At 34.7% G+C, this 25,000-nt stretch overlaps 1 protein-coding gene across 3 annotated transcripts in view; it reads left to right on the plus strand.

The window, feature by feature from the left end:
- Positions 1-5,420: 5,420 nt before the first annotated feature.
- Positions 5,421-25,000, plus strand: part of LOC145265570 (poly(A)-specific ribonuclease PARN-like) — a 160,256-nt gene continuing 140,676 nt past the window's right edge. Inside the window, exons 1-4 of one of the 3 annotated variants that reach the window (XM_080121542.1) lie at positions 5,421-5,715; positions 11,993-12,070; positions 15,750-15,823; positions 24,637-24,704. In XM_080121542.1, coding sequence (XP_079977668.1) covers positions 5,697-5,715; positions 11,993-12,070; positions 15,750-15,823; positions 24,637-24,704 — 239 coding nt within the window. In that variant the 5' untranslated portion in view covers positions 5,421-5,696. The remainder of the gene's footprint in view (positions 5,716-11,992; positions 12,071-15,749; positions 15,824-24,636; positions 24,705-25,000) is intronic. The other 2 variants (XM_080121543.1, XM_080121544.1) reach the window with 2 other exon arrangements.

Here is a 25,000-nt window from a genome sequence, read left to right on the forward strand (position 1 = left end):
TTCACCAAAATTATCTGTAAATTATGGCTTCATCAAAATTATCTGTAAATTATGGCTTCACCAAAATTATCTGTAAATTATGGCTTCACCAAAATTATCTGTAAATTATGGCTTCATCAAAATTATCTGTAAATTATGGCTTCACCAAAATTATCTGTAAATTATGGCTTCACCAAAATTATCTGTAAATTATGGCTTCACCAAAATTATCTGTAAATTATGGCTTCACCAAAATTATCTGTAAATTATGGCTTCACGAAAATTATCTGTAAATTATGGCTTCACCAAAATTATCTGTAAATTATGGTTTCACCAAAATTATCTGTAAATTATGGCTTCACCAAAATTATCTGTAAATTATGGCTTCACCAAAATTATCTGTAAATTATGGCTTTACCAAAATTATCTGTAAATTATGGCTTCACCAAAATTATCTGTAAATTATGGCTTCACCAAAATTATCTGTAAATTATGGCTTCACCAAAATTATCTGTAAATTATGGCTTCATCAAAATTATCTGTAAATTATGGCTTCACCAAAATTATCTGTAAATTATGGCTTCACCAAAATTATCTGTAAATTATGGCTTCACCAAAATTATCTGTAAATTATGGCTTCATCAAAATTATCTGTAAATTATGGCTTCATCAAAATTATCTGTAAATTATGGCTTCACCAAAATTATCTGTAAATTATGGCTTCACCAAAAGCTTAAAATGCAAAAGTCACATATCACGGTTCAATCAAAACAAAAACATTCATTTCAAACGCGCCCCTGTCCTATCAAAGAACCAACTGTTCATTTTCTGGAATTGTTTTTACATAATCAATTTAATTAAACTTACAAAAGTATCATGGTTCAATTGTGCTCTAAAAAGAAACATTCATTCCGAATGTGCCCCCTATCTTATAAAAGAACCTACCGTTGATTTTATTTTGTGGGGCCTTTCTGCTTGTGCGATGATAAAACTTCTCAAATTCATTTGTAATGTTGCGTTGTATAGAAGTTTTAACTTGTCGTGATTTGCCAGCTATCGACTCAACATAAACATGCTGTTGGCTGAAACTTGACACTACGACAACGCATACTAAAAATAGCAATGACCGTTTTCAAACAACAAAAAGAAAACACAAAAACTTCATCTTTCATAAACTAAACAGAAACAAAGGACTATACATTTGAAATAATAGTCCAAACTCTTGCCAAAAAAAGAAACTTCCTTCTTTAATCAATTTTTTGGGTGATTTTTGAAACTTATCGGACACATTCGGATAAAAAACCTATGTAAGAACACTCTCAGACATATCAAGTATCTTCGTGTGAAATTTTTAAAAAATCGTTCCATATATATATATGTATATTATAATGCGATCACGTTTACAAGAAGGAAAGTTTTTTTATGTCACATATGTTTAGTTTCATGCAGGACTGAAGCTGGATTAAAAAGTCACCTACGTGCACACAGATGCACAACACTTAACTGAAGAGATGGCAAACTTCTGTCAAGAAGTAGCAATCATATATATATATATATATGACTACTTCATTTAATCTCATAAATTAATATACGAAGATATAATTTTATATGTAAATTTTCAGTATTTACTTCAACAGTGCTCAATACATGCTTCTCTTTCTCTCTTTTCATTTGAACCGTCGATGTGACAATACGTTCTTTCTCGTCTAGATGTCCATGTGAAAGACACGCTTTTAACACGCCTTGACAGAAGTGTAATCCTTTCAAGTTAAGGATGAACCCTTGTATATCCCTCATACACATACCCGATGAACATTCAACGCATCCAGACACACGTATGCACAAGAATATACACGCAACATTCTAACTTCATACACATGTGCACAATGAACTCATACGTATAACAGACAATTAACTTCATGCATGATATACACTCACATACACGCGTGTACTGAAAAGGCCCTTTAATGTTATCCCCTTCTATAGTTAAATAAAACATCTTATATGCATATGTGTAACTTGATTCTTACGTTCTCATTTTTAACATTATCCTTTTAAATGAGTTCTAAATTGCACTGATAAAACATGCCTGTTATTATTGACTAACAGTTCAGCCCGTCTTTACTCGGGCCCTATATGCTGTTCATAACTTTATGTGCATATGTATATACATATTAAAATGTTTGACTCATGTCAAGGTAACCTACATCTAAAATTTCAAGTGTTTAGACCCAAAATTGGTGGAGGAGTTTGGGAGAGTCTGCAAAGGTCAACTCTTTCAACTTTGATCTCTTAGCAGCCAAATTTATGCCCTCAAACTGATTAAAAAGCTTGCTGCAATATGGTCGTCTTCAAGTCCAATGTGAACAAGTTCTTGATGAGCCACCCCCTTTAGTAATTCAATTTATCAAATTTCCACTACTAATGATTCCTATGACGTTTTCCCATCGACTACTGTACACTCATTACCTCTTATCCTCGAGTGGCTTCCGGGCATTGATAAGTGGTGATCTTTGTAAAAAAAAAAAGGGTGCATTGATTATTCATCTGTTCCCTAAGGAACTTCTTTAGACTCTTTTGCGAACAGCAGTCAGCTAGCAGAGAGCTTAACCAGCAGTGAATGCAGACACCTCCCTCCTTTCTCTCTCATCTCTATCCAAGAGATGTTGAAGCATCAAACGTTTTCGTGGCAGACAATTACTATCAACTTGGGACTCCACAGAGAACAGCTACCTGACCAACACAGCAAAAGAACTTCCTTCCTTCTTTCTTCAACCTGTTGTATAGCAGGGGTCCATATTGGGGTTCTTACATAACGTAACTAACGACGGTGATGAGGGAGAGAGAAACATTTATGCATATTACAGTTTTGTGGATTCTTATAACATATATTAGTGAGAAGAGAGGGTGTTGCGGACCAGGATATAAAATACCCTAACTCGCTACAAGAAAAAATAATGAAACGAATTGAATGAAGGAAACAACAAACTCAAATGCTGGAATAAAATAAACATGTCGTTTATTTTCTGTTGAGAAATGAAAGTCTTCGGTGTACACAGCCGTTGACTACTACGCGCGTAGAAGGAAAGGGGGAATGCAATAGAGAAACGCGAAGTGGCAAGCCGGCCTGTAAAAAGAGAGGGTTAAGCTCAGTAGAGCGTCGCGCACATGTCTGTTTTGATGGACCAAGACGAAAGGGAGATAGAGTGAGAAAAGTCAATCCAGTTCATGGAGAGAGAAAGCGTATGAAGTGTACTTGCGCTTGCCCCACATTACAGTAGCAGGGAAAGTGACGTTAGAACACGCGGTCGGTTCGTCGACTCAACAGGTTGAACGCTGGTCCGGACGAAAAAAGGGAAGTTAACAGGTTTTGTTGACTTTTATACTGGAGTTAGTGTTCTGAGTGCGCATGTCTGGTTTTCACTTAAAAGGAAGTGACCGTCATAGCTCGGGTGTGTGTGTGTGTGCATGAATGTGAGTGTGTGTATGAGGCTGTGTATGTGTGTGCGTGTGTGTGTGTGTGCGTACATGCGTGCGTGTGTACACGTGAGTGTGTATATGTGAGGGAAAACATGTTCGAACAAGGGTGATCAGTTCTTTTAACACAGAGGGGAAGACAATCATTACTTATGATGGCGGAGGGGGACACATTACTTGAAAGGGGGTTATACAAAGTTCATATTAAGATGATTAACACATTACCTTCAATTGTTGAATGACGACACAAAGACAAACAATTACAAAAATCGATGATGTTCTTTATTTCAATTGACTGGTCGAAATGATGATGACGTCAGGAATTCAAATTCGTTTCTACGTGGTTAAATGTTCTCCTTTCGCTTCTTTCCAACTGCCTTTGCTGACTGCTTGAACCTGTCTGCCTTGATCTGACTAAAAGGGGACAGCCTTTTCTTGTAACAAACCTAATAACTGTCCAACTTTCTGCTGCTCAAATAAATGCTTCCGTTGTTTTCTTCTTAAAAGGGGTTTGTTATTCATTCCGTACTCATTATTTTATTAGGGGTACAAAGCAACAACCAATCCCCTAAACGTACTTGCTAGTATATATGACGAATAAATATATACTACATTGCCCTTCGGCCAAACGAGGGGGCAATACTTGGGAGAATGATCTAAAAATAACAGAATCATTTCTGACATTTTGGGCTTCCGTAGAATCCACACTCAGACAATTTTTTGTTTGTTGTGATTGAGTAAAGCGAGAATCTCTTGCTTTTGGGGGCTAATTAAACTATTTTATTTATATAAGCAAAGTGTGCGTGTTTTTTTTTCATTAAATTCTATATTTGTGAGATATCCTCTCACCTCGGTTTTGCCATTGGCAGAATAAAAGAAAACAATCAGAAATCACAACAGGCTCACCTTTAAACTTCAATGTAAATTTTATTGAAATAAAAAGATCCAAATTGTAAAAGATGTGTCATCTTTAGCTATCTGCCGAGCTGGGCTGGTAACACCTGGAAAGTTCATAGTTTATCTTCGTGTAATGCTGCATACAATACTCCGCTTTTGAAGAAAAGCTGCAATAGGTTGAGGAGTTAAGTGATACCATCCAAAGATGAATGCTGCTAGTCTGGCAGTCCTCGTGGAGTTCACTGTGCATAACCGTCCGAATGGTGGACAAAGGGCAGGTCAAAATATAGACCTTGAATTCGTCTTTGAGAGAGATTATGAGTAAAGATGAAAGTCAATTCACAGAGCACAACAGTGTGTGATGAATATAATATTTCACCCAGCATAAGAGCATTGTTGTTTGCAAATGATAATAACATTTCACCTCACATTAGGGCATTATGAGTCTCAATGAGATAAAGGAGTTTTGAGGCTAAAAGCCTTGAGTGAGTTTTCGTACGTCCATTCCGACCTGTTATCTCTGGCAAAACTGCTGGTCTGAAAAAATAAATTTAGAGCCAAAAATATCCTCGGCAGTTAGTAAGAACAAGCAATCTGATAGGTTCAAGCAAAATCGTGAGCGGACAAACCGACCAATGAGGAGCCTGCTTATTTCTGCAAAATTTCCTACATATTTTAGGACTTTACTAATTATTTTGAAATAGACCCAGAAAAACTAATATTTTTCAAAGGATATTTACAATGAATTTTCAAAATTTAGCTGAATTTGTCAGCTTCCGAATGTCACCGTGAAAACATTTTTTATTATAACTTTTTTTTTTCACCTGTACAAATATTTTTTTTCCATTTGGAAATTAACTTTAGGCTTTAATCTTTCAAATACAATCAAAATGTAGTCGGAAACTACAAAATAATTATGATAAACAAGTTTTCAAAACTATGTCCCCCTATTTTTTTCCGAAATTTTTGCTCGTACCTTTGGGGATTAAGGATTAACTTTCGACCTCAGAAAGAAGACTTTTAGAACTCTCTTTTCCGAAACACAAGAAAGTTGGTAAACGCATGTCATATATAATCAGAATGGTTTAAACGTTTGGCCACAACGTGTCTGTCCCTCACAGCATTAACAAAAAAAAAAGACAAACAAAAATAAAAAAACGCACACACAAAATATAGTACCTGCTTTTTACAGTAGATAGGATTCGTAGGCACGATTTATTTTAAAACCAAAATAAAAATACTCGCTCAATATTTATATCTTAATTGCTTAAACAGGAAAAAAAAAATTGTTTCTTTTTTAAAGTGATTTGGTATTATCGTAAGCGGTCCCTTACAAATTCAACATGGAGGTCACGAGAAGAAGTAAGTCTGTTTCTTGTATTTATATTTTCGTTTTCCTCAAGTATTTTTTATTAGTTTTCGGACCTAAAACAACTGTCCGTATTCTATTTCTTCAACTTAACTTGGGAATTGAAAAGAAAAATGATTGCTTGATTGTTTTTTTAGATTTTCAGTTGTCTGTTAAGAAAAGTGCGCGGCATCACACTCACACCATGTGTGAGACTGCGAGTTCAATAGTTAACTAACTTAGTACTAAAAGCGGTAAATATAAAATGTTTAAGTTTTTATTTATTTTTTTATTTTTATATACGTCTTTGTTCTGTCTCAGCATATTTGAGATGAGGATTGGATGGTCATTGCTATTACCGACATAAATTATTTTCAAGGCAATGCAGTGGGGAAAATTAATTAAAACTAATTTATTTTGAGGCATACCTACTTTTTTTTTTTTTTTGTGATCTATTTGCGTTGAAAAAAAAAAGTTCTTTTTGTAGCGAAATTCGAAAATTGAAATATTTAATTTCAAGTGAAACCAATGGTATCTACAAGAATTTTCATGTCACAGTAGTGAACATATCCAAAAATGGCACTTCTGCATATCAGTGACATGCGAATGTGTGTATTTTAGTTTCGAGAACCGCCGACAGATGTCACTTGTCAGCCAAAGAACAGGGGTCGGTTACTAACTCTCCTTTTTTTTTTTTTAAAAGTGCGGGCAAACTAAGATTATAGTTTGCTACATTTTTTATACAATCTTTCTGTACAAAAACAAATTAGTCTTAAACCTCTAAATGTTTCATGTTTTTAAATTATATTTTGCTACAGTTTGTAAAAAAAAAAAAAAAACACACAAAAAAACTAAAAAATAAACTATAAATGTTTCATGTTTTTTATATTTTATTTTCAGTTATGAATCTCTCATTGAAAAGAAATTATATTAAAATTATATTTTGATACATGTTTTATACAATAAATTTTTCGATTTTCATATTTTGTGTTATTTATTTTGTTATATATATTTGCGTTATCGTAAACACTTGTTTATATTTGAGGTTTACATAATGGCCAGTAGACGTCATTTCTCTTTCGAAGAACAGGGGTAAAAAAATAACTCGGCTCTGTTGCTATTATGTCACTGACATGCAGAAGTGCTCCAAAAATTACGAAAAACGATAAGATAGAAAGTTAATTATTAATAAAAAAAAAGGCAATGTTTACCGATGTATTGGAAAATTTTAAATGGAGACCGACTCTTTGATGCCATGCGGTAAGTTTGGGAAAAGGAGTTAAAAATAATAAAGTAGACAAAATACTGTGAGAAACTCTCTCAATATATGTTACCGTGACATAGGCTGACATATATTCGGCGGGTTTTTAACAGTATTTTGACTTTTTTTTTTTTTTTTAAATTTATAACTCATTTTCCCAAACTTACTGTCTCAGATCTCAGAGAGAGAGAGAGAGAGAGTCGGCCGCCATTTTAAATTTTCCAATACATCGGTAAACACTGTTTTTCGAGCTGAATAAACATGTTACATTAAATAAAAACACTAAAAAACATTTAGTTGTTCAATATTTCTTTTGTGACAACCCTCCTGCCCTCATGTTAAGAATGGCTTTTTAAATATATCAGCACGAACCAATAAGTGCATATCGAGTACCTTTTATTTTCTTGAATAATAATAATATAATAATAATAAAAAAATAATAATAATATAAACTACTCAACGAGAACACAACTGTTTTTGTTTTAATAATTATTTGGTAAATTTTTACGACGTGCCCCAGCATATTATAAACACCTCAACCTCCCCATGTTAAGAACGGTTTTCGTAATAAATACTCCCTAACTTCGAAAGCCGTTTTTAATATGGGGAGGTTGGAGGAGTGTTTATTCCGAAAACCGTTCTCAACAAGGGGTGGTTGGGGGGGTTTTATACTACGTTGGGGCAAGTCGTAAAAAAAATACTAATTATTTCTATTCAAAAATAAAAATAACTATAATCTCCGATAAAAAAAAAAATATCTCCGTACAACATCAAAGCCGATGAGTATTTCGCGATGGGGGTCTCACTCGTGTGCGTCCGCCGACAGTTTTAATTGTAACAAAAACGAGGGAAATTTTTTTCTGGAAACTGGAATGGTCGTACCGTAATTTTGTTTCCAAGAAAACTTGGAAAAAAAAAAAAAAAAAAAAAAAAAATTCCTGGAAAAACGAAACTGATAAATATTTACATTCAGCCCTATGTCGGCGGGACTTCCCCTTAACGAATTATATGAAAAGGGGCAAACAGCGATAAACATGGAACCAAGAAAAAATAAAACTGAAAGAAAATAAAAGTAATTTTGTGGACTTTTATTGCTGTACACATAGATTCGAAAAAGTGGTAAAAAAACCCCAAATATATAACAAATAAATGTTATCAAAGGCAAGATAAGTTACTTTTCTACCAAACTGAATATATTTTTTGTGTTTTTATTTAAGGGAACACGTTTATTCAACTCGAAAAACAGTGTTTACCGATGTATTGGAAAATTTAAAATGGCGCCCGACTCTGCTGAACACGGTAAGTTTGGGAAAATGAGTTAAAATAAAAAAATATACAAAATGCTGTTAAAAACCCACCGAATATATGTCACGGTAACATATTGAGCGAGTTTCTTACAATATTTTGTATATTTTTTATTTTTAACTCCTTTTCCCAAACTTACCATGTTCAGCAGAGAGTTCGGCGCCATTTTAAATTTTCCAATACATCGGTAAACACTGTTTTTCGAGCTGAATGTTACATTAAATAAGAACACTAAAAAATTATCCAGATGGGTAGAAAAGTAACTTATCTTGTCTTTGATAACATTTTGTTTTATTTTTGTTTTTTTGACGACTATTTTTGAATCTGTATTTACTTTTTAAATAACTATTATGAACATTGACGGGTTCTACTTATGAGTCTATACAGAATTAAGGGTATCTAACCTGTTAAGCAGTCTTTTCGATCGCCAAATGGTTAGATTTGAGATTAAAGAAGGGCAGTGATTTCTTCTTCCAAACCGATAAAAAAAATGTAGATTTTCGAGAATTAAAAGCGTGTGGGTAGATGAGGGAGCGAATTTATAGATTAGTTCCCTCCGGTAAATCGCCCCCCCCTCTGAAATGAGATTCTACTTTTTTTAGGCGATTACGTTTGAAAACCTTGGTGGAAAGAAAAAAAAAAGTAAACGCAATTATTTTAGAATATTTGCTTGCTTATTTAGTCCTTTAGTCCAGGAGCAATATTTTTGACAAAGAGGGAAGAATTGCTGTTTTCTGAGTCGGACTCTATTTTATTTAACACGTATCGTTGGCAAGTTTTTGACTTTGAAGTATCTTTTTTAAGCTCCTCATATCAAGCAGCTTAGTACCTTGTCTGGAGTGATTTCCATATAAAAAAGGGTGAAAGTGCACTGGGAAACCACCCGAAGATGGTCAATGTGCATTGGTTGTGTTTATTCCGAAAGCCGTTCTTAACATGGAGAGGTTGGGGGGTGTTTATTCTGAAAGACATTTTCTTATTTTCAACCTCCCCGTCATCAACTTAAAGGTAAGTCTTCGAGTGGTCCCCCAGTGCACTTTCACCAAAAAAAAAAAAAAAAGTTTCTATGTCCCCCCTCCCCACCTCCCCCAAAAATTAAATTATAAATGACAGCAATAAAAGGCAGATTTGACCCCCCCCCTCTAAAAATGGTGAATTCCCCCACCCCCCTGGAAAATGAAAATGAAACAGTGTTGACTTGTTTTTGAAAACGAGGACGTGTTGATTTGTTTTACTTGTCAACAGGCAAAATGGCGACCAGTGAATTTATAGGCAAAACATTGGAAAATGAATGATTTAATATGAGAACTACTTGCTGGCGACATTTTTAAATTGATATTCGTTCAAAACAAACCCGAATATTCTTAAAAATCAATTTTTTTTAATTGTAAGTCTTCGTTTGATTACCAGGCCATAAATATTGTTACTCTTTTTACCAGGAATAGTTTTTTTGCGTTTAACTTATTTTAAAGCGTTTATTAGAATAATGGTGGAAGGTGACATGGCAAAAATAATCATTTTAGACTTTGCCAAGGCATTTGACTCTGTCAACCACATCTGCTCGTGCAAAAACTCTTTGCATATGGTCTAAACGAATTGGTCATCCACTGGATTCGAGCATTTCTGGCAGGCCATACCTACCAAGTTCAGGTAAAGGACTGCCTGTCTCCAGAGGTGGGCGCTAGCAGTGGAGTTCCACAAGGGTCGATGCTTGGGCCAATCATTTTCCTTCTATTTATCAACAACATGCCGGATACCATTGTTGGTAGTGTGCTGCTGTTTGCTGACGACATCAAGCTGGTGGCCTACCGCAGGCAGAATAGTCTTCTTTGGTCAAGTCTTCCATATGCCTGGAAGTGGTCGATTGCATGCGACCTCAACGTCAGCCAATGTTGCCACATTGCAGTTGGCAATCCATTGAGGTTACTACTTATTTTCGATGCTGCAGAGATCGGTGACCTCAGGATGCTGGTTGAATCCGTCTTTGACAAGTCACTGCATTCAGGCTGCCAACAAGAAAAAAAAATACAGAAAAATCTTGATGTACATAATTTTTACGGAACAAAGATGTCATATTCTAAAATTAAAAAAAAATTAAGTGGGATTAGTAAGTAGCATTTCTAATTGGTTACTAGTTGTCAAAGGTCATCTAAACACGAACTTGTCCATAAAGCCTTGCTGTCCTTAATTACATGGAAAGTGGTTGACTACACATGCCTAACACAGAGTGAAACGATAAAATTGTCGCTCTTAAAGAAAACAACACTACAGCTCTATTTAAAAACTTTTATTGAAAAAATCAATTCAGATAACTTGATTATCTAGTAGACCTGACATCTATTCAATGTAGCTGCCTTTAGTTTCAATCACCGCCTCGATACGGGTCTGGAACTGAAAGAAGGGTACAATGTCGTAACATTCCTTCTCAAGCCAAGCCTGGATATCTTTGAAGTTGTAGGCCGATGCTGGGTCTGCCAGTGACCACCTGGTTGCCTCAGGAGATCACCACATTCTCAGCACATCCAGGTACACTTTGGTGTTGACTTTCAAACTGATTTCGAAGATGTGAGGTGGCATGATGTGGCCCTCACTTGAAGCCACACCAAAGACCATAACCGTGGTTGAAAACTTTTTTTCATCACCCTTGTCACATCCCTGTTATTAGTGGCTATCCAGTGATGCATTTTGAGGGTGCTTGCAATGGTCCTATTGTCATAATTTGAACTGGTAGAGAGCATGAGTTGTACAGCGGCGCATCTCCAATCCTGTTCATTGAACATTGTGTCACTTTCACACATGATAGAAGGCTCCTATCGCTCTTGGGATTTCTACACAACTGGCCAACTATAGTAGATGGGCTGCAATGAAAAAAGAAAACCGGTTTTCATCAAATGGAAATGGAATCCTGTCTTTTCTAGGGCGACAATTTTATCATTCCACTTTGTAGACTCTTTGCTTAGTCGAGATTGATAATGTTTTGCTGGTTAGTAATGACAATAAGTTCCCAGAACTTATTCAATCCTGACTTATTGCTATGTATTCAGTTGTATTTCTACTTTCAATACTTCTAAAATGAAATTTCTCTTTCCATCAATCCATGTCTGGCTTGTTTTGACCCAGTCAAAATAAATGACTCGCCCTCATTACTGTAATAAGCTCCTGGGACTGACTGTTACTCCAGACCCAAAGTGAAGACTTACATTCAGTATGTTGTTAAGACTACTGGAAAAACGGTTTCATCATTTTACTGCTTCAAGAAATACCAGTCTTCTTGTGTAATCCTCTATCTACATAAAAGATATGTCAAACGATGAAGTACTGCTGTCACATTTAGGGAGGTACTGCTCAAAGCACTCTTTGTTGCTTTGACAAAATTTAGAATCAACTTCGAAATCTAGTGGGGATGCTCCCTTTCATTCCTTACAGCCTTGCTTCTCCTCTGGATTAAATGAAAAATTCCAGACAGACTATTGAGTTTAATAAGATGCACCTGAAAGAGGTTGCATTGGCCAAAACGTTGCAGAAATAACATCAAGATGAGAACCGTAGTCCGAATAATCCAAATTATAGATCCTCTTAAAAATTCTGAAAGATGTGATCATCTTTTTGTCTCTTAGAATTTCTTGCATCATTCGAACTGCCAAATCCTCTGATTCATCATTCTGTTCGATCCATCATAAAATTTCCTTTTGCAGTAAGTGTTTTTTTTTTTTTTTTTTTTCCAGATTTTCAGGAATGCTTTGAAGATATTAAGAAATCCATCCAACAAGCGACATTTTTTGCAATTGATGGAGAATTTACAGGCAAGCTTACATTTTCAACTTTTTATTTTTTGCCCATTTTTTTTTTTATTTTTTGCCCATTTCTTTTTTTCGTTTTGCTATCTGTATTTTATCTATTTTTAATCTATTTTTCATCTACTTTTTTCATCTACTTTTTTCATCTACTTTTTCATCTACTTTTTTCATCTACTTTTTTCATCTACTTTTTTCATCTACTTTTTTCATCTACTTTTTTCATCTACTTTTTTCATCTACTTTTTTCATCTACTTTTTTTCATCTACTTTTTTTCATCTACTTTTTTTCATCTACTTTTTTTCATCTACTTTTTTTCATCTACTTTTTTTCATCTACTTTTTTTCATCTACTTTTTTTCATCTACTTTTTTTCATCTACTTTTTTTCATCTACTTTTTTTCATCTACTTTTTTTCATCTACTTTTTTTCATCTACTTTTTTTCATCTACTTTTTTTCATCTACTTTTTTTCATCTACTTTTTTTCATCTACTTTTTTTCATCTACTTTTTTTCATCTACTTTTTTTCATCTACTTTTTTTCATCTACTTTTTTTCATCTACTTTTTTTCATCTTTTTTTTCATCTTTTTTTTCATCTTTTTTTTCATCTTTTTTTTCATCTTTTTTTCATCTTTTTTTCTTTTTTTCATCTTTTTTTCATCTTTTTTTCATCTTTTTTTCTTTTTTTCTTCTTTTTTTCTTTTTTTCTTCTTTTTTTCATCTTTTTTTCATCTTTTTTCATCTACTTTTTTCATCTTTTTTTCATCTACTTTTTTTCATCTTTTTCTCATCTATTTTTTATCTATTTTTATCTTTATCTTATCTTTATCTTTTTATTTTTATCTTTTTTATTTATCTTTTTTATCTTTATCTTTATCTTTTTTTAACTATTTTTAAAAATTTAACTATTTAAAAAAAAAATTATTTACTTTTTATCTAATTTTTTATCTTTTATGTGAGTTTCAAATTCTTGTTGATACTGTCTATTGGCATAAAGGGGTATATTAAAGGCGAGACAGACTTTATTGAGGAATTAAAGTGTCGCTTTCATATAGCAGCGTCAACAAGACGTTGCTGTTATAAAATCTTAATTTAAATCCGAGGATGAATTTTTTGTTCCAGATCTTGCAGAGCTGATGAGGCCTTATCTATTCTGCATTGCATACTGCTTTCTTTATTGAATGGAGCTAAGTAGGTGGGGCTGTTGCATGGCACTATTTCAGTGCTTCTACATTGTATGAGCAAAATCCAAAAATCGAAATATTCTTTTTCATGTAAATCAAGTAGTACCTACATAATTATTCTGCAAACAGTAACATATCCAAAAATTACGAAAAACAATATGATTGAAAAATAATTATTAATAAAAAAGAAATTTGTGAGATCGAGCAATTAAGTTCTCAATTTTTGAGAACTGACTTCCTCTTTTTGCTTATGTCACATCACACATCCGCAATCCAAAATGTCTGACACATTTGCTCCTTGTTTAACCTTCATGGGGAAACTGTTTTTCATTAGTAATTATTTTACTTAAAATTCAATGTTTTGAATTTTGCTCTTATGATATAGAAGCACTGCTGTTTCTCTCTCTTTGTTTATGGAACTTCCTATTTGATATAGAGACTAGGCAACATGCATTTGAAAGCAGGGGTGTGTACACACGCACATTCCAGATGGAGTTGATCTACATTTTTGTGTCCCATAAAAATGACCAAAATTGTTATTAAATGAAAACAAAGAACTGTTTACATTCCAAGGTCAGAAGGTAGGAATTGCACAATTGATGTTTACAATTCCAGGAATGTGGATTTGTGACTATAGAAGAGAAAAATAAAGAACAAAAAACAGAAGAGAGCAGACTGACAGCGGCGAGTGTAATTGACATATTGACATTGCTCTGTCAGCAGGTCACACACTAACTAACCCCACACAACTAATGTCTCTCTCTCTCTCTCTTTGTCAATGAACTAGAAGCTTAATTGTAAATCAAACTTATACTTTGAAATTCATCTTTGTGTTGATTTGGAGAAAAGAATTGTCAGTGTGTATATATTATATAAATTATCTAGACGTTCAATAAAACGACACTTTCTAATTAAGTGCATTCTTCCTGTGAAGTAGATCTGCTATTTCAACTGTTCTACGTTTACTAACCTAAAGAATTTTCTTCGATTCTTTCAGTGTATCCATCTCGTCAAATTCTTATGTGCACATGTCTAAATTTAATCTTCCAAATTCATCATCTATCGTATCGTCCATTAAATAATTTCTTTTCATGAAATGTATATCTTCAACCTTCATTGGTTAGGTTTCGCTTCCATACGTCATCACACTGCATACACATTATAGACTTTTCCCTTGGTCGATAGTGATAACACTCTGCTGGTTAGTAAAGACAGAAGTTCCCTAGAATTAATTCATACACTTATAGTTATTGCGATCACACTAGCACCGTGGCAACCTCAATAGCTTTGTCATCCACATACATTTTTTCTACGGCTCGATTTTTTTTTTTTGGTTCCCCCCCTCCCCCCCCCCAACAAAAGAAGGGTGGACCTGTAAATTCATCTGTCCGCACTTTTCTTGATAACTACACCTTGGAACTTTTTGAAATTTTGCACGAACATTAGACATGATATGAGTAAAAAAAAAACAGAAAAAAAACAATGGATTTTCCGGGGAAAACTCCGGTAACCCCCCCCTCCCTTTCCCTCCTCTAGGGGTGCCTTTCAGGTTAAAATAGCTAAAATTTATACTTTTGTGCTTATTAAAAAAAAAAAAAAAAACATTGATGCCTCGGATTTTTATAGAACTTTCTGAAAAATTGTAACTAACTGATTTCTATATTATTTTGTTTGTCTATACTTTGTGATAACTCTAGGGTGTGCCCCAGGGGTCCATTCAGGTTTAATAAAAAAAAAAAAAAAACTTCATTTTTGGGGCTATTTTACCATATTTGTCCAAAATTTTTTGTGTATGTCTATTTAGCAGTGTGAACAATTTAAATATGTTAAGGCCTTGGGGACTTTTGGGGCTAAATGGGGGGGGGGGCAAAACATGGTGCAGAACTCAAATTTACATATGTTAAGGCCTAAAACTGCACCGTTTGTTCGTTTTCACCAGGTTTGGACGTCCCCTGAGGTCTTTTGGGGTTAAATTGGGGGGGGGGGGGCAAATGCTGAACTTAGTAGTTTTTTATTATGCTTCATTCACTGTGCACTCATGAGGGGACCATGCATGCTTCATTTATTTATTTTTTTTTAATTTTTTGCGATTTCGGTTCATGCCCAGAATTTCCCCTGTACAGTAAAAGATTTTCTGGTCAGTGTCAGAATGTTCGATGTAACACAAAGCCTGTGAGTTAAAGGATTTTCTTTCACTGTCAGATGGTCAAACGTAACAGGTAGCCTCTAAGTATGACAGAGTAAAGGATTATCTGATTGGAAGAAAAGCAATGTAAATAACCGTTCGGGAGTTCATGTATGGGGTAACGGTATCTAAGTGTTTAATGACGTGGACTGAAGACCTTAAGTGTGCTAAATTCGAATCCAGTTCGTTGCACTGAAAGACTTTCATCAAACACATACTTGACCTTCCAAAAGGTTAAGAAAATGAATATCCCCCCCCCCTTCAAATATATATATATATATATACTAAACTGAAGATATAATTTTCTTAAAATTTAGGTTTGGACCATCCAGAGCATGGTCACCCGCAGCCTTTCGATACGCCTGAAGAACGATACCAAAAAATAAGGAAGGTAAGTATTTTTATTTATTTAAACTTCATTTGTTTGATTCTTTGACAAGGCGTGAAACCACTTAATGTAAGGAGTAACAAGAACGAAAGGTTATTATCGCAAAGACGGGTGCCTATTGACGTTGGTCATGAAGAGACTAAGGCTACAGCTGAATAACTACATAAATTGCTGACATACTTAAATAAGAAAAAAAAAAAAAAAAACGTCCCCCAAATCAAAGTTGACTCTGCAATAGATAACCAAAAATGGTTGATTTGCTACAAAACAAACAAAACATGTGCACATATATTAAAATAAGGTGGTGTAATATACTGTGTATATTAATTTTGTTTCTCCAGACAAGACGTGAAGCCATCTAATTTAAGGAGCTAGCAAGAATGAAAAATGATTAACGTAAACACATAACATGCCTATTGGCTTTAATCTTGAAAAGACCGAGGTTAAAAGTAGGCAGGGGAAGCAGTCAGCTGAAAGAAAGTTCCATAAGTCGGCAGTTCTTAGAAACTACTGGAATAAGAAGCAGTATTACAATGAGGTATCCAAACGGCAACTTGATGAAGACCACTAGACCAACGAGTCAAACAAGCTGGAGCAAAAGAAGCAGGGAATAGATGAGACAATTCTTAAGAACACACGTAAAATATACTTACAAATAAATCTCTATAACGTTTCTGAATTTTCAGATCAGGATTGGTTATTCGTATTTGGATTCTTTAGACTGCTGTTCTCATCTTTTTTACTCTTTTACAAAGGAGTCACCACTTCTCAAGGCCTGGAGGCCATTCGAGGATAAGGGTTAATGAGTGTCAGTGGGGAAAATATTGTAATCATTAGTAGTGTAAATTTGGTAAATTGGGTTACTTATCAAAAACTTGTTCACGTTGAACTTGAGGACGATCATATTGTAGTCAGCTGGAAAGTAGGAAAATGGAACAGTTCCATAGGCGTGCAGTTCTAAGAAAGAAGCTTTGTTCATGGAGTCTGTTTAGGTTTAAGCACATAAAGAATGGGGGAAATTATTAACAGTGGTTTCAGCTAGATGAGTGCTTTTCCGTGAAAGTTTGGTAAGGGGGGACCATAAATTGGAGCTCAGACAAGCACTTTCTGTGAAAATAACGATAAAGCAGAGACGGGCTCGCAACATTTCTTCTGTCGGAAAGAGGTTGCAGGGAAGAGAAAAAGGCATCCCCCACTAGATTACAAAGTCTATTTTGAATTTTATCAGGGCAGGATAAACTGCTTCTAACAGATCCTGCCTAGACGTGGTAACAGTACTCTGTCCTTGGACATACTGGGCTCTTGTGCAGGTAGAGAATTGCATCAACAGTGAGATATTTAGAATGATCTCCCTATTTTTGCAGTGACCCATTTCAGATCAGGAGTAAAAATCAGACCCAAAAGCTCGGGGATCAGAGCGTTGATGTAAAGATAGAAGCTTGGTTTTAGATGCATTAAAATTAACCCGCCACCTCTTTCCCCATTGCACCACATCTTCAAGATAAAAGGAGAGAGAATCAGAACTTGGTCATTAACGGTCTTTGAAGCGTTACGTGGTATTGTCAGCATAAATGTCTACGAATGATCTTAGGATATGATTTGGGAGATTATTAATCTAGATCAGGAAGAGTTAAGCCCAGGATGGACCCCTAAGGGACTCAGGCTTTAATACTGTGAGCTTCTGATTTCTGCCCATCAACCACTACTCTTATGAATCTATCAGAGAGAAATAATTTTATAATTGAGAAGAGATTTTCAGCTATAGATTTTGTAGCTAGAGATCTTGTGGAATAGACCTTTATACTATATCCTATCAATATGTCGAGAATAATTGCCCTTAAATGGAAGCCTCTGTCAAGAGATTTGCTAATCCTATGAGATATAACTCTTAGCACATCAGCTGTAGATATAGCAGAACGGAAACCATATTGCATGTCACTAAGAAGGTTATTTTTGCTGAGATGGTTGACTACTTCTCTAACAGATTCCAGCAACTACTAATCCTATGAGATGCACAGAACTTATTCGTCTGTAGAGTTCTCATGGTTCGGCAGTTTTCAAATTCACAAACATCATGAATAAAGAACCTAAAGCATTACTGGATTTTGTAACTGAAAAGGGTTGATATGCTGTAAAACAACCAAACCAAATCCGTTTTCACTGTTCAACCAATCAAATGTCTCGAAATTCTTAATTTTGTCCAATTATTTGCTTCCAAGTTTTCCTTGGCTGGTCAACCTTCCTGTGATCCAAGACTTCCATGTTTCTGCAACGGTTTATCCTTAGTGTTCCGCTAGTACAGTACAGGGCTTCTGCAATTTCTAAATTAGAACAAGGAACAAATAAACCGAATGTTGAATTCAATTTTGAAAATCTATTTTATTATTTCCATATTTAAAAAAAAAATAGTTTAAATATACTAAATTTTACAAAATTAAATTCGTTATCTTTGAAAAATTAATTTGTCTTGCCACTATTAGGTTTGCTTTTATAAATTCTTATTATCCAGTCAACGGCAGTAGAATCTCACTAAAAATCATAGTGTTTTCATTTTATTTTAATTTTTAATGCTGTTTTTTGGCATAAGACAACTAAATTATTGCATAGGGTTATAGCCAGCTAATGTACTTTCTAACTTCTGGTGTGTACTTCAAAGTCAAAAACTATCCAACAAATATATGGATTAATTCTAACCTAGAAAATACCCCCCCCCCGTTGTCAGAAACATCGCTCGTGGAACGTGAGGACTAAAGGATAAAATAAGGGAAGTGAGTTATGAGGTTGTTGAAAGTAAAACCATGGTCAACTTTTTAACTTTCTTGTCAATTTGTTGGTACTTATTTAGAATTACTTGTTAAAAAAAAAAAAAAAATACAGGAAAATCTTTGTATGTACTTATCATGGAACCAAGATGTCATATTCCAAAAATCACAAATTAATCAATTTTTTATTTTTATTTTTTAACCCAGAAAGTCAAATTTTATGAAAAAGCCAAATGTGATTTTTAGTCAACCATGTTGGTAATAGTCAGCTAATGTACTTCCTAATTGCAGGTGTGGCTGCTACCGGAAGCAGTGACAAGGCAAATTAGTTCCTTTACTTTTTTTTCTTTCATGCCTATATTTTCCCTGCGCATGTACTCTTTTAATTACGTTTTTTTTTTATCATTCTTGAGTTTGAAGCCATGTTTATGTTCTGATGGGTAGTTATTCTATACAAGTCCTGGAGATGACAAATTCTTAATAGACAGCTGTTCTGTACAGGTTCCGAACTTTTAATTTTCCAGCCAAAGAGCAAAAGATTCCTGTGTTGACACGAAGAAAACATGTGCAAGGTTGCTAAAAAGGTTTAATTTTTATGGAGCAATTCTGGTTCCTGATTGGTTGATAGCAGAACGTGAATTAATTTGATTTGTCAGTTCCTAGCAGCATCGTTAATGAATAGAATCTCCCAACTGTGAGGGACCATACCCCCATTACTCGTTTGATGGGGAAGGTCTCCTAGCGGCTTCGGCTGCAGGGAGACAGGGTAGTAGTACGCGTCAAGGATCCGTTCTTGACACTCAGCCTGACAGGTGAGGGGCCGGGAATCAGCCCAGCACCTGTCGGACTGAGGTACGCCGCCTGCGTAATACCTAGGAGGTCCACCCTCCCAGGCCTTGCCACTGGAGTAAGTTCATTGCTTACTGCCTGAGGCGCCCCTACCGGGGAATGCCGACGGGGTTACTCAGGCAATTTTTTACAATTGTAGGAGTGCTCCTGGGAGCCTGCTGGATCCCCACTTTCCGGCCTTGTGCCACATTTTGCTGAGGGTGGCGGCAAATAAATAACTACCCCCATTATGAGTGAAAAATATTGCAACAATAATTGAAAAGTTCTTTCAGACTTATTTTAATTAAGATTTGTTGACATTTAGTTTTATTTATTTATTAAGAATTATTGAAAACATATTTTAAAATTTTGATTAAGAATTATAGGAGAACCCGAGATATGGCATTAAAAATTAGTAACGGAATACAGTACAGTATATAATACACATGTATAGAATCAAATAACATTATAAATAACACTGTAAGGTGGGGCAAATACCGTAACCAGGGGCTGGAAAAACATTGTATTCCACATCGTAACCTGAAAAAAAAAGTATCCTTGAGCCACCTTAAAGATAAATTCGTCCATAGAGTCCTGTTTTTATATATTTTTTATTCCACTCCACAAGTATTATCTTAGCATACTAGAGTGGACCGGCGATCTTGGCATGCAGACAAACCGTTGCCCCCTTTTTGAGGAGACTTTGATTCTCACATCTTGTCTCTTTCATGTATAGGGATCAACTCAATTAAAATTAAATTAATTTTTCAAAACCAGAACCCCTGATACGTCATTTATGCCCCCCCCCCCATTTACCTAGCTTCGGTGCAGCTGATCGGTCATTCTGTTTGATATATGTCAAGGCATTGACCCTTTAACCCTTCTGCGCTTGCCATGCTCGTTGAACTATCGTTTCCCACGATTCAACTTTGTCATTCTGTCGGCTAAAGAAAAATAGATATTATATTAGATAAGCAGATAGATAGGTAAGCCAATTCTGAATAATTATTTTCTAACCGGTGTTGCCTGGCGATCACATAAAAGTTCAAAGCACATTTTATTATAATTTCATAAACACATTTCTTATAAATTTTCAAATAAAATAAAAACTTATTTTTTTAAATTTTGGGTACTAGTGCACTTATTGATCCGTGCTGAAATAATAACGTTATTATTTAAAAAGCCATTCTTAACATGGGGTGGGCGTTTTTTAACTATTCTATACTTTAACCTTACAATTGAATAAAAAAACATAAAAGTTTAATTAAACTTGGAAATACGATTTAAAAAATAGCGCGGATCAGTAAGTGCACTTAGCACCAAATTTTGTTATCAAAAGTGCAAATAAAGACTGTTATTTTTATATTTTTATGATTTTACTTTTTATTGTATGCTTTTCAATAATGTCCATTTTCTTATATTTTATTTCAATAAATTGCTTTACCATAGAAATACTGAAGAACAATAAAAGCGAAGAAACTGATTTGCATTATAACCGTCGCAGTCACACCCGAAGTTAGGAAGTACGTTAGCTGACTATAATCATTAAAACTTATATCTGCGATACTTACTCTAATTTTGATAAAAATCCATTAATCAAAAATCGACTGTGTGTCTAACTTTACCTTCATGGATTAGGTAAGCAAATAGGAACTTAAAACTCAGTGAAATTTTGCATATTCATATTCCAAAAATCATATAAATTTTGGTGGTTATTAAAGTAGCATTAGATCTGTACATTTAATTTGGAAATGAAATTTGGTAAAAATTTTTACCAAACTTTTCAAGCATAATCACATTTATATATCTGTTCTTGTTAATTCACTGAAGTAACAACATTGAGCCTAGTCAGTACCAGATCGGTGACCATTTGGGAATATGAGGCACTGTATGTGAACTGATGTTTACATTATCTTGGAAGAACTATAGGAGGGAAATGTTGTGCATTTCTCTCTTAATAATTACTTAAATAAACACAAGGCCAAACGACATTGCAAAACAACAGCAAAGAGTTTATTTAAAAAAACAAGATTGTATCTCAAACTGGAGAACATGTGCTAGATGTATTTTTAGCAAAAAAAAAAAATAATAATCCACAACTACGTTCTGAGATTTTGTGCTTAAAAATGGCGAACATTTAAGTCAAGGGGGGGTGAGTTAGTTTGTCATACTGGTTGTATAGGAGGGAAATGTTGTGCATTTCTCTCCTAATAATTACTTAAACAAACACAAGGCCAAACGACATTGCTTTTAACAAAACAATAATACAGGGTTTATTTAGAAAAGGCGAGATTGTATATCTGAAGAGAAAGAAAGAAAGTGTAAATGTCTGTTTGAAGGTGTCGTCTGCCATCATACTGCAGTTGTCAACAAGTAGCAGTTGGAGAGGTGAGTGAGACTGGTCTGTATAGGTCGCTTGCTGGCGTCTCTCTGGCGATCGCAGCTGAGATCCCAAAGGGGACAGCTCAAATCAATGCACCCTGCCAACCGATTAGTGTGGCCGAATCACTTTGGCAACGGGCATTGATCCTCTTATAGTAAATAGTTTGACTGCTACAGAACTACAAAACCTAATGTTGCCATTTTCTCTGACCGGGGCATACATGCGATTGGGGGACTGCCTGCTTGTGAATTTAATATTCCTTAGATACTTCCTTTAAGTGCTGGACTTTATTACCTTTTTGTTTTGCTGTTTGAATTATATTCCTTTTTTGATGATTTTGGTTTGAAAAACTTGGCATTTTTTTTTTTTTAATATTAAACTAGCGGGGGGGGGGGGAGGCAGCTTTACCTAGGTGTAAAATATGCTGGAATATATTTTAATGTGTCCAGATTTCCTATATATTATTATAGTTGTGATTTCAAAAGTAAAAATAAAAAGTATTTGGGTGCCATCAATTACAATCAAAACTGAAACTGTAGCATTCAAAGCTGGTGACGTTACCACTGTACCAACGTGACACGCACACAAACTAATTAAAAATAAACTAAAATGAATGTACAAAATGCATAACATTTTTTAATTTTGATCTCTTTTTGTCCCCTTAAAAACGGTTTTAATTAGCTAAAAACCCATAAAAAACGGTCCATAAAAAATCCAATCATTTGAGGTCCCTAGCACCATTTTGCAACTTTTAGTTTCGGAGGAATTATGGAGACAGACAGACAAACATATAGCCTTTTATATATTAGATATCAATTTCTTTGTATCTTCATATTTTGACAATATATATAGATATCTTATATTTCAATTCTTCAGACTGCTGTTTTCATCTTGAATGTTATTTTCACAATATTTTGATGTAACCTCCAACCTTCTTCAGGTGTATTTTGCCGAAAGCTGGAATCTGGATGGAATTTCGAATGGGACTCTTTTTACTTTACGGAGGTAGCATGATCTTGTTCCGTCAGCTATGACTGGATAGAGGTTCTAAGTTATTTGCAATTGTATTTTTTTGATTGTCCGCACTGAGAATTGAACCTTCGACCTTTTTAGGAGAATAACACCTTTAAAATTGATTTTCTAACCAATGTGCTACAGGTCCTGGCTGACAGAACGAGAGCATGCTACCCCCATCAAATAAAGAATCTCGTTCGAAATTCCACTCGGATTCCAGAGGTCAACAGAAACATTCCAAAATTCTAGAAGATAAACCTGAAGAAGGTTGGAGGTTAGATTGACTGAAACATTGTGAAAATGGCACTCAAGATGAGAACAGCAGTTCAAAGAATCCAAATAATATGAATAACGAATCCTCATCTAAAAAATTCAGAACAGCCTATCCTGCCTTGACAGAGTACAAAATAGACTTCGTGGTTTAGTGGGGGATGCCCTTTTCTCTACCCTGCAACCCCTCTCCCACAGAAGAGACGTTGCGAGCCTATCCTTGTTTTATCGTTATTTTCATGGCAGGTGCTCGTCTGAACTCCAATCCCTGGTCCCCCCTCGCCAAACTTTCACGAAAATCACCCGTCTAGCTGAATCCACTGTGAAAAATTTCCCCCACTCTATATCTGTGCCTAAATCAAAACGCGGATTTCATGAGCAAAGCTTCTTTCTTAGAACTGCACGCCTGTGGAACTCTGTTCCGTCTGCCTGCTTCCCTCCGGACTACAACTTGGATTTCTTCAAGTCTAATGTTAACAAATTCCTAATGAACCGCCCCCCTAATTAAACACTTCATAAAATCTCCTCACAAACGTGATGTACTTGCAATAACCCTTATCCCTGAGTGGCTTCCGGGCCTTGATAAGTGGTGATCACTGTGTAAAAAAAAAAAAAAAAAAAAAAAAAAAAGTTTGTTTTGTAATAATGCTCTAATTATGTTTTAGTCATTTCATGGTGATTTCTTATCAATAATAATAATAATAATAATATTCCTTTTGGGAAAAGTTCATTTTTTTTTTTTTTTTTTTTTTTTAGAACAGGTAAAGTTAGAATTTTTTTTCCTTTAGCGATATCAGATTAATATCCAATCAGTATTTTTTGCTGATCAAGCAGTTTTATCTTTTTTAAATGTAAAATGTGATGTACAAATGTGAAATGCCTGAGCATCTTCTATTATATAAAGGGCATTTTACTATGAGTGTTTATGTCCAGCTAAAAGTAAAAAAAAACTAGAAAACAAAGATCCACAAAGTTGGTATATTCTTGATTGGCATTGCCTCAGCGGATAGAATATCTAAAATTTATTTTAAAATTATTTGTTCTTTGTCAAGGGCCGGGGTGGGGTGCGGGGTCTTATTGCCAGTCACTAACTAAAGGGAAGTGATTCTGATTTTTGATAAGTTAGCTGGTTTTTTTTTTTTTTTTTTTTTTTTTTTTTTTGTGTGTGTGTGTACATCCAGCTAAAAGTATAAAACAAACTACAAAACAAGCAACCACAAAGTTAGTGTATTCTTGATCGGCATTGCTCTAGATAAATAATAACTACAGTTTAGAAAAGATTATTCCCTCTTGAAGGGTTAACTGGACCAGTTTTTTTTTTTTTTTTTTTTTACTGACTATTTTGTAAAGTATAATTGTGTCCAGCTAGAAAAGAATAGGTTGGGTAGGGGAAAGGAAAGATAGAGGTAGAGAGATGGAAGTTTTTAAAAGAAATAAGTTACACCCTGGTCCCGGGCAATGCTGGGTAGCTCTGCTAGTATTATATAAATGGATATGTTTTAAAATATCATCTCTGGATTTGTTCTGATGTTTTTTTTTCTTTTTTCTTTTCTTTCCAGGGTTCTGTAGATTTTTTGCTTTTTCAGTTTGGTCTCTGCACATTCAAACATAATCCAGAAACTGGAAAGTAAGTTTCAAATTGAATTTTGATATTTATACTAGCAGGCCACTGGGCGTTGCCTGGTCATAAAATCTGCTTGAATATTTTAATTTATGCAGATTTTGTATTTTATTATTAAAGAGTCAACTCTCTATCAATTATTATATTGTACCCAATATATAGTAGTGATTTCAAAAGTAAAAAAATAAAAATGGCTGGAGGTGGGGGGGGGGATGCCATCAGCTAGAATTGAAACCAAAACAAAGCTCTCTGGCTTGTTTTGTTACCCTTTGAGCCACGTCCACACACACATAAGTCGACTT

Source organism: Euprymna scolopes, chromosome 40, assembly GCF_053919585.1.
Source record: "Euprymna scolopes isolate OS-2025 chromosome 40, ASM5391958v1, whole genome shotgun sequence".
Taxonomy (NCBI): domain Eukaryota; kingdom Metazoa; phylum Mollusca; class Cephalopoda; order Sepiida; family Sepiolidae; genus Euprymna; species Euprymna scolopes.